Source organism: Nymphalis io, chromosome 14 (assembly GCF_905147045.1).
Source record: "Nymphalis io chromosome 14, ilAglIoxx1.1, whole genome shotgun sequence".
NCBI lineage: Eukaryota > Metazoa > Arthropoda > Insecta > Lepidoptera > Nymphalidae > Nymphalis > Nymphalis io.
In genome coordinates, this window is record NC_065901.1 from 5,887,232 (window position 1) to 5,905,909 (window position 18,678).

An 18,678-nucleotide genomic window follows, 5' to 3' on the forward strand; every position below is an offset into this window, starting at 1 on the left:
CTCCACAAGGTACGATCCTTTGTATAGTCTTGTAAGGTTACAAACTTTATACATTTAGTTAAAAAAACCGCGGGTAAAATACTTATAAAATGGATCAAGTTACGTTTCTATAGAAATATTGAATTAACATATAAAAACGCCATAAAAAGGATACAGCAGGATACACTTTTTGTTATTGCCTTGCACCACCTTATATATTGATATCTTGATTTAATTCAACGACTGCCTCGTTAGATTAGCGGCTAGATATAAGGCCGCTGACTCGGAGGTCTTGGGTTCATTTCCCAGGGCGGGCCAATAAAAATTTATTGCGGTTTTCTTTCAGAAAATTCTTATTAACAGCCCGGGGCCTGGAAGTTGGAAGTGTGTTCCCGTGCTTCGGAAAGCACGTAAAGCCATTGATTCTGCGCCTAAACTCTTTCCGGTCGTGTTGGATTGCCATCCCATCGGATGTTGAGAGCTAGGGAATAGAGAGTGCACCTGTGTTTGCGCACACACTTGTGCACTATAATATGGTTTTCACTATAATTGCTGCTCAGTTGGCTAATCTCTCTTGAGATTGGCCGCCGTATTTAATTTTTATAGTTAAGTTTCTGTTACAAAAATTGTCTGAAAGAGACCATTATAACGATATAACGATAAGGCCACCTTCGCACGCTTTAAAGCTAATGAATATTGTGTGCTATGATTACGTATTGTGTATAAAATATGCTTTATTACACTCTATATAATAAATAATATTGCTTATCTGTCTTGAAACTATATAGGTAGATATTACCAATAAACGATATGTCTCAATATAAAATTAGTCAGTCAAACAGGTCCATTGCTGAACTATTCCAATCCAACAAAAAAGCGGAAGTGGAATGAGACAAAGAAACATAATTCAAATGCCAAATACAGCTAGAATATTCCAGAAATTTAAATTCACTATGTTATACAACTTAGCTATTGCTATAATTAAATTTAAATAATTTATTACCAGAGATTATCATTTTCATTGGTGTTAGAAATTTAAAATTAATAGTCATTGTATTCTTTGCTATATTATAATTAAAAATAATTAGTTGATTTTAATAGATTAACAAACATCAGTGAGATCTTATCACCAGGTTATAAGGTTCATTGTCCTTATCAAACGTTTATAGTAAAGCAATATTTGGTAAAAAAAATTATTAAGTAGATAATTTTTTTTGGGTTAGTTTTTGCTTATTCAATGCCGCCATATTACATCTACAAGATAATACATAAGGCTTGATAAATCGTTGATAACATTTTTTTAATATATATTTAAGTGCGGAATACAACAATTGTGTTTTAATAAATTAAAAGAAACGACAGTCCGCATCAATATTTGATTATTTTTACTTTATTAACTTCATGGAGACGAAATAAAATTTCATATAACTGACATCAATATGTTCCCACGACCGTAGTTTTGAAACGTTCTACAGATGAATTTGGATGTGTCGCATGCAAATTTTATAAATGGACTCATCCTCGATATGGAACCCTGTTTTATTGTCAAGATATAAATCCACTTAAGGGTAAGATAAACATAAAATCGAATTATGTCCTTCATTACAGAGCATTATGAGGCGTTGCTCCAGAGATTTTTGTTTTTTAATGTAACTTGTTAATACGAATCGTTTGGACGCTGGTGATAAAGTGGTGCGTGTCAGACTTAACGATATTTATCATTCAGCTCGTTTTAATTTAAGTTTTATCTGCTTATTAATTTTTTTACCGCAATTTTTATAGCCTTTTTTACAATTTAACTGTAAATGCGATTAATGTTGCGGAAATTACTAGTTCTTGCCTATTGGGTATAATACGTGGATTTTATTCGAAATAGGTCCGAATCCTAGACCCTGTACGAAGATCTATTATACCTAGACACTCACACGTCACGAACGCTGTGACAAAACTTGCGGCGTCCTGGCATCTTCTACCGCGTTAGTAATTGACAAAATTAATCGTACCATACAATGGTTATATTTTGACGGCGGTGAACATTTATTTGATAAATTTATAGTAAAATATTCGAAATGTCAAAATCAAGAAAAAGGCCGTGAGAGCCAATACCAACTATTTTTTTCTATTTAAAGTAGGTAGGCAGACAGACAGGAACACAACAGTACAGCACAGCAATACTTCTGTTTACCGGTAGAATATCCTGGTATGTTAGTAGGTACCCAGAAGGGCTTGTACAAAGCCGTAGCAACACGTATATATATACAACTATCCACAAATTGCGAACTGTGTACCCTGTGAAAGTGTTAACGCGCATGTTAAATAAATCGCTATAAATCATTTGATGTGCGAGAGCCAACAGATAATGAAGTGAAATACCTTCTTATGTCAACTGAAGTGCAGATGTCTTTGACAACATAATCGCTACGTGATCGCAATGAGTGCGCCCAGTCATTGGTTATAATGATATCCGATAGTCCGCGTTGAAACAGCGCGATAGCCTAAGCTGTTCTAAGCTGTTTGGGGAAACACAAACTCCTTAAAAAAACTATTGAGTCAAATAAATACCTGTTAATATGTCTAACATACAAGCTTAGGATAAAACAATTAAACCAATATTTTCTGATTCATCTTACCACTAACCTAATTAAAGTCGCAGTTGTCGCACGGTGTTAGCAAAGTCATAATGTTCTTAAAAATTACTATTTTCCTTGTGACGCTCGACCCAAACGCATTTAATTACAAGATGCTTGAGTTCTTAGAAATTTTATTCGGACGAACGTATGAAACATTTAAAAAGAATCAAAAATTTATAAAATAAATTTCAAAGTTTATCAATATATACAAAATATTTTTGGTTTATATTTTTAAATAATTCGCTTAAAAAGAATAATCACGTTTTATAATTTTGACAAAATGCTTTAAAGTTATTGATGTTAATATAACAAGCGTAGGAAATAAACGTGACCACATTTTATTAAGGCAAGATTATGTTAGGTTTGGGTTTTGAAAAATTATAAGATTTTTAAGTCGATACAAAATGGTCCTGGCGAACAACATGACTGGATCCTTTGACGGTTAAATCGATGTTATTAATTATTAATGATTCAAGAAATAACTGTGCTAAAGGAAAAATATGTATTATGCATAGAAAAAAAATTAGAATAATTATTTATTTAAATATATATTATATATTTTTTAGAAATTATATTATTTATATATATTAAAAAATATAATTTCTAAAAAAAAAGTTTTTTAATGATGATATGTATTTTTTTTTCTATCGCCGCTCGAAATGGGTTTTTCCTTAAAATGTGACCAAATTGCAAACACCAGTTCAATGACTATGATAGCTATGTATATATACGTAATTTTATCACAAACACTCTATCAACAGTTTTTTGTAAAAATATCGAAAGCAATAAATCAGTATTATCATTACATATAATACTTTTTTTGTTTGTAATATGCTTCATATTGTTCAATAAGGACTACAAAAAACGCACTTAAACAAAAAATACATTACACAATATCCTTCGAATAGTTTTACACTGTTCTTCCATTTGCATTTCAGAGTGGACAAACGATAAAAAAGATAGTCAGAGTATTTTTGTATTTTAATCTTGTATATATTTGAAATAAAATCTATTTAATAAAGTATATATATATAAACGACACGAAATATTTAATTTGAATTCAATTATCAATAATCTAATTATCAAATGTCAATATGCAAAGAGACCTCTCAGGCCTATTAGATTAATTTACATCACGTTAATTCGGTCACTTGTTAAACAAACTACAAACAAGCGTAGTCAACTCCTACAACTTTTATGAATGGCACTTCAACTATACCATTCATTCATAGAATAATAGAGTACGCTTGGCGCTGTATTTAAGAATGGATCTTACATAAAAATTATAAGAGCAACCTTGAAAAATCTAATCAGACTGAATTATAAAACTGGATATGCATTAATCAAAATTCAAAATAAGAATATACTCAGAACAATATCACACAATTACAATAACAAATGCTAATTAATCATTAAACATTATCAGTAACAGATGATTCGTATTCATTTTCATTTAAGATTAGGTATTCAAAGTTTACTAAGTGCACCCTAAATTCACATCTCTAATCGGGGACATCAAAGTGAGGTCATTGTGAGCAACGTATATGATGATGCGCATACGCACGAGGACGTAGGATATTTTTCCTATAAAAATGTGCCGCGACCCCTTGTGGTCACAGTTTCGAGCTGAGCGCGGACTCGGAAGGACATCAAGATGAAGCTGGTGAGTCCTTGGAGTTTAAATATTCGTGAAGTGAGAAATTAAATGTGTATATTATAGTGTCGAAATTTTACATAAACTTAAATGAATTCCAATTTGCAACTAGCAGCATTTTAATCTTATAAAGATTTCAGTATAACATTAAGTGAATTAAAATGAATTTACGTAATTTAAAATTTAAAAAGTTAACTTGAATAAAAAAAAATATTAATACAAAAAACAAGTGATTTGTAAAAAGGAGGCGAACAACGTGAAATCTTAAATTATCTTAATATTTAATTAGTTTTCTTTGAATAATTATCAAATATACATATTTATTAAATTAGACAGAGTTACATCTAAACTTCATATAAAATATAACTAACAAAAATTCATGGTACGGTAATAATTATTTTATTTTGTTCACAGCTTTTTGTAATAACCGCCATTATAGCATTTGCTCTAGCAGATGAATTCGAATGGAATCCACAATCGATCGAGGCAGATCTTTTAGCGTCAGCATCGGTTGACTCACAAAAGTTGCAAGAATTTGTTCAGCCAGCTGCTAGTAGATACAGCTATGTCCCACCAACGCCAGCTCCACAAAAACCGTGGGTTCCTCCAAATAATTACTACCCCGTAAATCCGCCAACTCAGCAAAATACCTATTTCCCAGTTCAAAACGACCCTCCACAGGCTAATTATAACTACCAACCCGAAAACACCAACCAATACCAAACTGATACCTCAAGTTCGTGGAATAAACCTATCCCTAATGCTCCTTCAAACTCATGGAACCAAAACAAACCTCAGGATACATGGAATAATCAACAAAATACTTGGACCAACCAGCAAAATACTAATACTCAAAACACATGGAACAAGCCCCAAAACACAGGTAATCAAAACACATGGACCAACCAGCAAAATACTAATACTCAAAACACATGGAACAAGCCCCAAAACACTGGTAACCAAAACACATGGAATAAACCCCAGAATACAGGATCTCAAAACAATTGGAACACAGGCAATCAGAACAATTGGAGCAACTGGAATCAGAATCCAACCACTGCACCCAGCACCACTACTCCGATATCCGTTATCAAGAACGAACAGATTTTAGGCGAAAATGGCAGCTACAAATACGAGTAAGTAATTTAATTATGATAACTAGTTTCAAATGATTTAAAATCTGTCTACCTAAAATTATTATTATGCTAAATTATTCCATTAGTTTAAGCAAATCAGTGTTAAATTTAAAAAATAGTGCATTTTAACTAAACCATTAAGTAAAAAAAAGCATACATTTTAACTAAACAATATTCAATATTTAATAAATATCAAAATCGATATCGTGTTAAATATCCAATAAATCTTAAAGGGATTTAGGTTTATCCCTCAGATTTTTACCTGAACTTCGTTTCTTCAAGGTTAACCCTCGATGATCATTTTTAACGCTTCTTTAACATGCACATTATCAAGATGGCCTGACCCTCTTTCATGTTAATTTATTGAACGCACTTCAAATAAAAAAAGTCAATCCAAGTTAAATTATCAGAGGATATGAATGCATCATCCAAATGTTTCCCATTTGAAATAAGAGTCAATGTACTTTACATAAAAAATACTTGGCAGTTTTTAGAAAAAAATAAAGTTTAAAAACGTTCTAACTATTAAAAAATAAATACAAAAAGAAATGAGAAAGAGACGATTGAAAGATTTCCTATTAGACATTTTCCATTACTAATCAAATTATATTAAGGGTTAAATAAAAATAAACAGAAAAAAATACGTATGTAATACACATATTAAAGAGATTTAAACTAATCATATATATGGTTTACATTAGCCTATATTTATATAATATAATCAACTAATTTCCAGAATTCGATTGTTATTTACGAGTAAATGTTCTTAATAAGGATAGAATAACGGTATAAAGGTTATTGTAGAATTTAAGTGTAAATAAATAAAAAACCTGTTATTTTATTACCAATAACAGTGATAACTGTTTCGAGATATCGGTCCTAAAACTTTGCATAATTAGGAACCTCGGGCGAGAACTTCTAAATTTGTAATCCAACGTTGAATTCTGTTTTAAAAGAAAAATGATATTTCGCTACTGTATAATTTATAAAACCAATTTCAATCTTTATATACATATTTATTAATTTCTTACAATATATAATAGAATCGATTAGACTTTATTATATACCGAAAGACTAAAAAAATCGCTAAGAGGACAATCTCGTCACTAAATTTTTTGTACTTGAATTTTTAACTATTTGCATTTATCTTATTTAATATTTCTAATTAATTTACGTAAATAATATTTAAATTAGTATTTGATTTTAAAATAAAAACAAAAAATATGGATATTTTTCATTAATTCATAATGTCTAAAAATTACCTGTTAATAACAATTATTGATAAATGTTTTGTTTTAGATACGAGATCGCAGACGGCACTCATGTCGCTGAAGAGGGCTACGTTAAAAACCCCAATACCGAACAAGAAACCATTGTAAAGAAAGGTTTCTACTCCTACACTGGCGCTGATGGCAAAGTGTATACTGTTACATACTGGGCTGACGACACTGGCTTCCACGCGGCAGGAGACCACCTTCCCAAGCCCCCTCCAATTCCCCCAGCGATCCAGGCGTGAGTATTCCAACTTTATAAAAATACTTAAAAAGTTAAAATATTTAAGAATAATGTAACATATAAGGTATGTACGCCATGAGTCATATGCAGTCAAAATTTTCAAAAAAACATGCTCCAAGCTAAGAATCGAGTGGTTCAAGTTTATTATCAAATTTAAAAATAGCAGAAAATTAAATTAAATTTATCAATAATAAATAAGAACGGCTTAGGATGTTGATAAACATATTCTATTTTTATTTATAGGTATCATCTCGATAGAAGTCAGTTGTAACATTATAATTGACGAATCAATCAAATAAAACTCAATAGAAAAAAATATGTAAATAGCTATTAATGATGTTATAACAACAATTCCGCAATGTAGATAGATATATTTGTTTCTTTTAAAATATATCACATTTGCATTAACATGGGTATAATGACTTCTAAATATTTACATTATTCATGAATGTATGAAACATCATTTTAAATACATCATTGCTTATATATACGTTATTTTACATAGAAAAATATGTATATTTTATCGTATTACAAAATAAGTATACGATTTTAAGTTTAATCTCATCGAATCAATGTTTTATTATGCTTAAAGAAATCTTTGTATATTTTAGATCGATCGATCAGAACGCAAAGGAGGAAGCAGCCAAAGCTGAAGCTGAGAAAAACAAACCCCAACAGCCACAAGGTTATCCTCAGGGACAAGAGCCACCGATGCCAATAGTTCCCCTGCAACCAATGCAACCCATTCAAACTCAGTACCCTCAGCAAACCTACTACCCTCAACAGCAACAGCAACAAACCTATTACCCCCCACAACAAACATATTACCCTCCTCAGTCTTACGGCAAGTAAGGACTTACAATTTAAATGACGTAAAATAATCTATAAATTATCTTATATCAAGAATTAGAAAACGTTTTTATGTGATAGCTACTAAAATTTGACAAGTTACCTCAACATAAAATAAACATCAGTTATCTTGGTCACGACGTTTTTTGTGAACTTGATAGCTGTAAGTGTTTCTGAGCAGTTTGTGATAAACTCCAGAAACATGTGTGATATGATGTACTCGTAATTATTTTAAATAAATTTATAGCATTAAAAGTTGTTTTTCTACATACCACATATACTTCGATATAGTTAAGAGCATTTTACCTGAAACAAAGAAAAAAATATCAATTTTAACAATAAAAATATTATATAAAAAAAAATATTTGTTGTACTTCATATTCATACCTAAACTTAAAAAAAACTTTATATGAAGCGATTTTTTTCATCTAAGGTTAAATAAGCAAGCAACATACAAAACCGGTTTTAACGGCCAATGACACGGGACATAACAAAAATTGCCTCACTTTTCTTTGATAAAATTCGCTTCGGAATAACCATAAAGAATATGCAATTTATCGAGATATCGACAACATACAAATAAAAGCCAATGATATCATCGTCTTTAAGTTTATAAAACGAAAGTTAGTGAAACGGAATTTATATTTTATATTATATTACGTTTTACAAATACCGATTTTGTTTCAAAAATACTGTTATCGTATTATATATTGTATAATCCCCTTTATACTGTCTTACAAGACAAGAGAAACCTAGAATGCAACTGAGCGATATTTTCACGAATGCTTGGACACAATGTTGCGTGTGTATAAATGTATGCGGAATTCATTTTCATTACCAGTCTATTTTCTATTTGTGTTAAGACTTGACGTTAATTTTATTTTTTGATAAATTGATAACAGCTTCCAATACAATGAAGCTGGTGAGTGAAAGTGTTACTGTGTTTTGATATTGGATTTATATTTTCAAAATTTGTAAGTGCTGAGTAACATTAAAAATATTGTTTCAGATATCACTCATTACTTTACTAGCGTCAGTAAACAGTCAAAATATTCAACAAGAACAATATTCATTAACATCTCAGTATCAAACGCCCAGTTCAGCATTATTTTCTTCAGATAGTTCTATTTATTTGCCTCCAGAGTCGCACACACCAATCCCTTATTATGCCTTGAATAATGTTCATAAATTACCATTTCAATTTTTGCCTCCAACTGAAAGAAAGGGGCCATCAATATTCTCAACACCATTTTCTATGGTATTATCATCCACTTCAAAATCTAATTACGTAGACGATGAAAATGAAAACAATCAAGATGGAACAAATAATCGTCGAATGCTAACATATAAACCTAACTTTAATCACACATCTGCCGTAAAACAAACATTCAATAAGAATGAAGCAAAGACAAATTCAAGAATGACAAACTTTCAGAAACCATTAGAAAAAGTTGATATAAAACAATCAAACTACGCAAGTGGTACTAAAGGCCCGATACAAAGTTCAGCTGATCGTAGAATGATTATAACTAGCGAGATTCAAAGAACAGAAACGGGAACCGATCAATATAAAGCTCCTTCTTACCAAAATTCTCAATATATTCAGGCACCAGGAGTTTTTATTTCGTCAACAGCTGAACCGTCTATACCTATCCTTCGCTTATCTAACGAAATGGACTTAGATGGAAGTTTTAGCTACGAGTAAGTAAAATGTAATATTCATTTATTCCATTTTAAATTCGTATTTTGGCATATGACCGTCGTAGTGTTGTAATTTCAGAGCCTTAGGTGCCGATCAAACCCATTATGTTCAACATAGCCGCATGGAAAACATGGGCACGGACAAAGAAGAACAAGTAGTTGAAGGCTCATATTCTTACGTCGGCGATGACGGACGCACTTACACAGTTCACTATGTCGCCGATTCTAATGGATACCGAGCAACTGGTGATCACTTGCCTGTACCGCCACCTGTACCAGAAATCATACAAAGGTAAATAAAGTGCAATTATCTATTTTAGTAATACTTAAATATGCATAAGTTTAATACCGATTTTGTAATAGGGCTATTCAGTATAACTTGGCTGAAGAAGCAAGAAAACCACCACACCTAAAATCAACATGGGAAAATGAAGATAATGAATACGAAAATCGAGAAGAAACTAAGCAAAGATTTTTTAATATTCCTCCACCCCGAAATTTATTTACTGGTAAAACTCCCGAAGCTTTTTCATTCGGGTTTTCTCAAGGCACAAACTCACAAAATAATTTAGCCACTGCAGCTAGCTATCAAGTTCCGACAAAATCAAGTTTCGAAATAATCATGGATCAGTCTAAGCCAAAACTTAATGTAACACCGATTTCACCACAAATTACATTTTTGGCATCTCAAGGAGCCCATAACCCTTCACTACAACCTCAGTCTTCTCAAACAAAAACAATGAGTAATGAGAAGTCATCTCTTCCATTATTGATGAATTATGAAGCAGATCTTAAGGAACCTGAACAAGATGTGAACAAAGGATTATGGAGATGGCAATATGGAATAAATGCAAATGCAAACCAAGACTCGAATAAAAATTCTATATCACGATCGTCAAGTGAAGGTGATGACGTAGTTATTAATTTTAGTGATATGACACCGGATCAGTATACGAGAATGATACAGTCACAGGTTCTGGGACGAAACATTGACGAATATAATAACATTGAAACGGCTAATGAAAAAGAATCATCGACGCCATATTATCAAAACATTGAAACTTATAGTACTGCAAGTAACAACAAGAAACCACAAACGTATACCGCGACTGAAAAATATGAAACCTTTGCATCTACTCAAAGTGATGACTTATATTCAAAACAAAATGATAATACAAAATATACAGATACGTATTCTAAAATAATAAGCAGAAATAACTTTATCCCACATAATCAAATGGCTACACAATCATATAACGTAGAAGTTACAGAACATGAACCTACACAAATAATATATACATTTAACGAAAATGCAACTGAAAATATAAATACAGCGTATAAGATGGAGTTCTTAAATAATCAATATTCTTTGCCTGACAAAATTGCCCAAGAAACTTCATCGATAAATCCGTTTATTAATACTTTTAACAATATAAAGCAGCCCGATTTAAAACATGAAAAGGATAGTTTTAAGCCGATTGTATATAAAAAAGATAATGAGCTTAAATACGACACTACAACTACAGAACCTCCTATGGAAGAAATGATTAAGAATAACATATTTTTGAGAAATTTGTTTAAACCTAACAATAATCAAGAGAAACCTAAACAGAAAATTGATAATATAAACAACCAAGAAAATGCTACTTCAGAACTTAAGCCTGACAAAACACCTAAGTATATTTCATTTCAAGAGAGACCTCAAAACGAAATTAAATTGATGCAGTCAAAGACTTTAGATATCAGCGATGTTCTCAATTATGTCGCCATGAAAAATCATTTTGAATCGATTAAAACTAAACCCAAAGGTAAACAAAATACAAATAGTTTTAATCAAAATTCAAACCCTAAAGATACATCCGTACATTTCATACCACTCAAAGAAAATAATATGGATCGCGAGAACAATAGACAAGAACAGGAAAGCGATTATAGAGTTTTAAATCACCAACAGCAGCAAGAGCTTCACGGACTAATTAAAAATTACAAAGTGCTCCAACGTCATAAAAACATGGGCCAAAAAAGTCAACCTATATCGGAGCCTCAACGACACATTAAAGCGTTTCACACACAAAGCTTACCGCCTTTAGGACGAGCCGGACCCTCAATGAAAAGTTACTTACCACCAACTTATTTATAAATGACAAATCCACTGTGATTCATTAAAATCAATTGTAAATATTTTTCCAAAATGCATTTATTAAGATAAAAAATAAATTATAAAATTAAGTATTTATATTTTTTTAATAAATTAGTTAATAATTTATATTAAATTTGTTTATATTTATAATTTTCCATAGTAAAAAAATACACTACGAAGAGTTTTAAGTCTTTAAACAGTTGAATCATTAAGATTGTCATTCGAAATATTGCAAAAAATCGACTGTAGACAGGAAGAGGCTGTCTGACATCACAGAGGAAATGGGGGTTTTGTGAAAAGCCAGCGGAACTTAAATAAAATCTTTAAAACACCCATCATTGTCAACTCGATCCAATTATTTTTCATATTAACGCTATCCTTATTATTAAATATACCACACGCTTTTCAAAATGAGATTGGATGTTTTGTGTTTATAAATTTATTCAGAACTCAACCATTACAAATGTAAGCAATGATTTTTATTAATAAAATAGAAAGCTAAAAGCCCGTTTGTTTTTAACTATTTTCATTTATTAATTACAGTTGTGTATGTGATTTTATTTGTATGAAAAAACATGTATTGTACATGTGTTATATCAAAATACATTCACAATATAATTGATTTGTTCTTGTACATAAACAATAGCTCTATTTCATCTCTTTGGAACGAAGTTATTTCATTTAAAATACAACTGAAGTGAGAGTTACAGCAAGACTTTCTCGATAAAATCTCGCTGTTTTAATAATTGAAAGCGTGGCTAGTGAAAGAAGAAAAAGACGCTGCAACCTGTCTTTTAATTAGGCACTTATTCATTTGTGATGCCTTTTGTTTTACACGCTATATTTAATGGTAAGTACATGTTTTATCGAATCTTAATAAAATAGTATTTACTTCATACTTTAAGATTTTTTTCTACATAAACACAAATTGAATATTTTTATAAAAATAAATTTATTTACATGCAATTTTAAATGTAAATTTAATCAATTAAGTGTATTATTATTCTATATTATTATTATCATATATAAGTTGATTATTTATAAAAAAATTTTAAGCCTTATAAAAACTACTAATTTGATTAGTGGATATGCAATTTTAATAATTTATACTTTTCAGATATGAATTACACAAGATTAAATTAAATTATCAAGTAAAGACTGCGTTTACTTGATAATTTAAAAAAATTACCGTTCGTGCTATTTTCAAGCAAAAGCTCAGCTATATTATACCAGACAAACAAAGGATTTGTAGATTTCTAAACAGTCCTAAAACGCGGGCAATGTCTAGAACAGTGATTTTCAACTTTTTTTGTTGCGGCACACTTTTAACGATTACAAAATTTGACACCATACAAAGAATAATTTAAGTTTAAAAATTATTTACTTACACATACACACTACACACTATTGAAGGGTGAGTGAGCCAGTGTAATTACAGGCACAAGGGACATATTAGTTCCCAAGGTTGGTGGCGCATTGGTGATGTAAGCGATGGTTAACATTTTTTACAATGCCAATGTCTAAGGGCGATGGTGACCACTTACCATCAGGTGACCCATATGCTCGTCCGCCTTCCTATTCTATAAAAAAAACACACTGCCTAAAATAGATTACGAACCCAATCAAATTTTATGGATTTAAATATCTATTCCTGTTAAAAGGTTTTTTAATCATATTATTTAATAATATTAACATGTCTAAAATTTGGCGGCACACTTTTGGAATTTCGCGGCACACAAAAGGGAACAATGGTTGAGATTCACTGGTCTAGAAGACTAGTCATCACATGCATTTCAATTTAAACTAAAAAAAATCCACTAAACTAATTTCTAAATTCCTCAATAACCAGTGAAGGTAAGAACCGTCAGAACATTATACAAGAACCTTGAATTTACGAAAAAGAAAAAAAAATGACGTGCGGTAAGTTGTATTGCAATTAACACGGAACGAATACATCGCTTCGTTCTATAAAAAGAGTATATTATATTTTTTATTATAATGTAATGTGACAGCCTATAAATATGCCACTGTTTGGACACATAGATGCTTCCTAATGATGTTTTCCTTCAACACCGAGCTCGAGATGAATTATAAAAACAAATAAAAACACATGAAAATTCGGTGCCAACAATATTTGCCCAGATTTAAATCCACAATATTTGATTAAGATTCTTGCGTACTAGTATCTAGACCATATTTTTTATAATTTAATATTAAAAAAAAGGGGGAAAACCATTATTTAAAAGTACGAAGGTGGTCCCACCTAGCTTATAATTATAAAACTTCAGAATGATAAGCTCAATGATATACAAAATCCAACAAGAACGATTAACTAAATGTTTAAATAAAACAAAAAGCAATACATTAAAGTAACATCTCCATAGAACAAAAAGATGACGTCAAAAAATTACTCGTGCAAAAACTTTTGACAGATCTAATTAAGTTCGATTTAAATAAATATTAACTCTATTTCATAGGTAAATACAGTAGAGTATCGTTTGAATATAAATTCTAAAAATGAAAATCAAACATGCCTATAGTTGAAGTAGCAGATTAACAATAAATTAGTTATTAGACTCAATAAAAAAACTAACCACTTAATAATTTTATATGCGTATCTATATAGATACATATGAATAAACTTGAAGTGTCTGTGATTTCAAAATAACTGTCCCTTTTAGAGTTATGTATGGCTATTTGCGATTTAGTTGGTATATCTTTCACGGTAACTCCTCGTTAAGACGGAAATGGTACCGCTGGTTTTTTAGTAGGTATTCCGATGTTCGGGGCGAGGTTCTTGGACACCGGCGAGCCGCACATACACCCCCACTGTTCCCGTGGGGGAAATGCGTAACGCGTTTCTCCAGCGTTAAAAAAAAGCTTATTTGCGATTGTCTAAAACCGAAACAATATATATTTTTTTAATTTTTCACTGTCTGTCTGTCTGTTTGTCCAACAATAATGCAATAATCTTTAAAACCGCTCAAAATTACAAATTGAAATAACTGAATTATTATAAGAAGTATTTTTAAGGTTCCGTTTAGTCTTTATTTAATCAAAATCATTATCTTGCAAAAATTATAAATACATAAGTATTTTTGTTGTAATGTCATTTTAATTTAAAAACTCTAATTTTTGGCATTGTAAGCACCCATTAAGGAATGATTTCTAGAAATTCCTATTCACTATTTAGGTTTCTTGATTGAAGTAATAAACATGAATTTCAAAGTTTTTAAAAACCCAGCGTCTATAATCCCAGTGGTGGCAATTTTTTAACTTTTGTTTTGAAGAGTTTATAAACATAAACGTTTTTATGTACATATTTGCTTAATAAACTTCAAATACATACTTCTGGATGCAAATAACGAAATGCAAAATAAACAATATTAATATATACTAGACAAGTGCAAGTAATATTTCTTTTAATACAAACTTTCCTATGGTAGTAAAGTTTGTATAAAGAAAACGTATTCTATTATTGTAATTATCTTATAGTATAGTTAGGTTATATGGGCCACCTGATGGTAAGTGATCACCAACACCCATAGACATAAGCATTATAAGAAATCTTAACCATCGCTTACATCGCCAATGCGCCACCAACCTTGGGAACTAAGATATTATGCCCCTTGTGTCTGTAATTACACTGGCTCACTCACCCTTCAAACCGAAATACAACAATACCAAGTATTGCTGTTTTGCGATAGAATATCTGATGTGTGTGGGTGGTACCTACCCAGCTTGAGCTTGCACAAAGTATGTCAAGTCATATGTACCACTTAATTAGTAGTCTCAAAGCTTTACCTCTACATGACCCTCAATTCCTACAGATTTATTTAAGGATGTGCTCGAGGAGAGGTAGTAGTCATTCCAAGAAACCATTCATGAAAATATATCATTCGAATCCTAAAGTATATAGTTCCCTTTTAGTGTTCTTCCTCATGACAATCAAAAGTCTCATTGTCTATCGTTGAACATGACCGGCATTGATTTTAGTGAGAGCTGTTATTACATGAACAGTTTTTATGTTGTAAGCTCCAGAGTCTGCGAGTAACTTAGTAATTTTAGCCCCAAAAGCAAATACCGCAAACGATGTTTTTTTTTATATTATAAGTAGGCGGACGTGCAAAATACATTCCATTCCTTACATCATTAATGCGCCATCAACCGTGGGAACGAAAACGTTATGTCCCTTGTGTCTATAGTTACACGCTCACTCATACTTCAAACCGAAACGCACCATACTAAGTGTTGCTGTTTAGCGGTAGAATATCTGATGAGTAGGTGGCACCTACCCAGACGAGCTTTGCACAAAGCCTTACCACCGCTTACAAAGAGGTACTTCGATTATTCAATGGCGTGGGTAGATGCCGAGGACAGTATACAGGATATTTAAGCAACAGAATCAAAGACCGAAATATTTGTATAAAATAAATTTTTCTTCGAGCCATTTGCATTGCATTTGCATTCAAGTTCACTGATGTATATTAAAAGAATAATCATCAATCTAAAAATTAAAAAAACCCTTAATATACTTTTTTCTAACTAGAATGACATTTCATACTTCTTACTTTAAAATCGCAAACTTCCAAACAATTATTTATCCTTTAATTATACTTATACGCAACCGAAGCCGCAGGTAACAGCTAGTTAAAAATAATAACGTAATTCATATAAACTAACTAACCGTTGAAAGTAATGCTTATTAAACTAACATTATGGTACTAGAAGTTTGTACAGTATTCAAAGAATAAAATAAAATATTTATTTACATACAAAATAAGATTTATTCATAGACTCAGTGATGTATAAAATGGAATGCTTATTGACTTCTGATCTAATACAGAAGAACTTGCAACTAAAATAAGTTGTTGAAATAAATTTATAGAAATTAAACTTTCTCATACATTCAGAATGTAAGTTCAATAAATTCAATTTCTGTAGATACATATTATATGATTTATTATAAATGAAATTGCATTATATTCAACATTCGTAAAATATATATCTATTCATAAAATTTATATACTTACAATCACAATACATTGGTCTGATTGCGTCGCGACGCTAGACTACACAATTTGCTTGTGCAAACATCATTTCATTTGGATAGGATTTCCTTTAATCACGAATATATTCTCATCTACACATATAAATAAAATACGTGTTTGTGTTGATACAATATAAATCATCAAGATCTAATTTGTGATACAGATTTTAAAAAACCGGTTTCATATTACCCTTATATGAAAGTATGAAATAAATTGATTTGATTACATTCTACCTTATTAATAAAACAAATAAATTACAACGTATTCAATAATCCCAAGGTAATCGAATATTTTAATGAAAGTTTTTTTACATTCTCATACTTTCAAAACAAATACACAACCACAAACCGAGTTACAATTTCTCGCTTTGATATAAACAAATTCTAACAACCGATCGATCCCGCTGAATACAAACCACATTGAAAACAACATCAAAGTGGAAACACAAATACGAAGGAAAATATGTAAATTTAATGCAACCGATGGCAAGATCAAAGTCAATGCACGGCAGCCGGCTGATTTTTAGTTTGCTCTTTTATTTTTCTTACCCCGGAACGATTGTGGCCGATCCCTTACATATTTCTGTGTCTGGCTTAAAATAAAACTTCAGACTGTAATTTACACGCGGACTAAGGCCTATACTTTAGAGTTTAGTGTTAATAAAGTTTTTATTTTCATTGGACTTTTTGGCGTATTTTAATCAATTTTTTATTATCAAATTGCAGTCCGCATTACTTTCTATTTATAAAAGAAAACAACAATTTAGTATATATACTTAAGTTATAGTTTGTATTTTTGTCAATAATATTTAGCATTGAGATAAATTATGAAATATTATTATAAATTTTGATACCAAAACAATCAACTTATAAAGATAAAATTTTCAGAATATTTGAAAAAAATATAAAAAATTAAAATCTTTAACCGTTCACAAAACATTGTACTATAACGCAAATTGTTTGTTATAGACATTTAACTATAAAAGTAAAAAAGTAAAGTAATGGATTATGAATATCCCACTGCTAGGCCAACGCGTCCTCTCCCTTTAAGAAGAAGGATTGGAGCTTAGTCAACCATGCTGCTCCAATGCGAGTTGATGAATATGCATGTTAAAGAATCTCAGTGAAATTAAACATACAGGTTTCCTCACTATTTTTACCTTCGGCGCCGAGCAGGAAATGAATTAAAAACACAAATTAAGCCCAAGAAATTTCAGCAAAGCTTTTTGAAGCTCATCATCGGCTAAGATTCGCTCGTTCTAACCACATCTCGTCTCTTCATTTAGCTATAAAGCAGTTATATTAAAGTAAGCATCGCTAATTATAAAAAACTCAATTAATGATTATAATTATTTTGCTACATACATCCCATTAGAAGTCGAGATGGCCCAGTGGTAAGAACGCGTGAATCTTAACCGATGAACGTGGGTTCAAACCCGGGCGAGCACCTCTGAATTTACATGTGCTTAATTTCTGTTTATAATTCATCTCGTGCTTTTCGGTGAAGGAAAACATCGTGAGGAAACCTGCATGTGTCTAATTTCATCGAAATTCTGCCACATGTGTATTCTACCAACCCGCACTGGAGCAGCGTGGTGGAATAAGCTCCAAACCTTCTCCTCAAAAAGGGAGAGGAGGCCTTAGCCCAGCAGTGGGACATTTACAGGCTGTTACTGTACTGTACTGTATACATCCCATTAGGACAAGATAGTGTAAGCTACCTATTATATTCTACATTATATTAATTACCAACGTAATTATTTCAGAGTATAACAGGCTATTCAATGTTACGGAATGTTTATGATTAAATACGGCATAGAAGCTCATAATGGCGCAAATGATCAAACTTAGGCTATTGATGGTGTGATTATGATTGTCAGAGAACAAAGATTTGTGTTGTTTCTTATCGAGTAAATAATAAACGTTTCGAAATAATATACACATAATACACATAATACTTAATAGATAACATTATTTTAATATGTATAATAGATTGTATGTGTTATTTTATCAATAATTATTGT

General features: G+C 31.1%; 2 protein-coding genes across 3 annotated transcripts in view; one reads left to right on the forward strand and one right to left on the reverse strand.

Moving 5' to 3' along the window:
* Positions 1-18,678, reverse strand: part of LOC126773496 (uncharacterized) — a 183,087-nt gene that overhangs the window by 144,945 nt on the left and 19,464 nt on the right. The gene's annotated exons all lie outside the window — the stretch shown is intronic.
* LOC126773383 (putative mediator of RNA polymerase II transcription subunit 29) lies at positions 4,233-7,968 on the forward strand. Of its 2 annotated transcripts, XM_050494318.1 has the most exons (5): positions 4,233-4,272; positions 4,678-5,218; positions 5,255-5,399; positions 6,699-6,911; positions 7,526-7,968. In XM_050494318.1, exons 1-5 carry the CDS (start codon positions 4,264-4,266, stop codon positions 7,764-7,766), a joined length of 1,149 nt encoding a protein of 382 aa, XP_050350275.1. In that variant the 5' UTR covers positions 4,233-4,263; the 3' UTR covers positions 7,767-7,968. The 2 variants fall into 2 exon arrangements, with proteins under 2 accessions (XP_050350275.1, XP_050350274.1); XM_050494317.1 differs by having other exon boundaries at positions 4,678-5,399.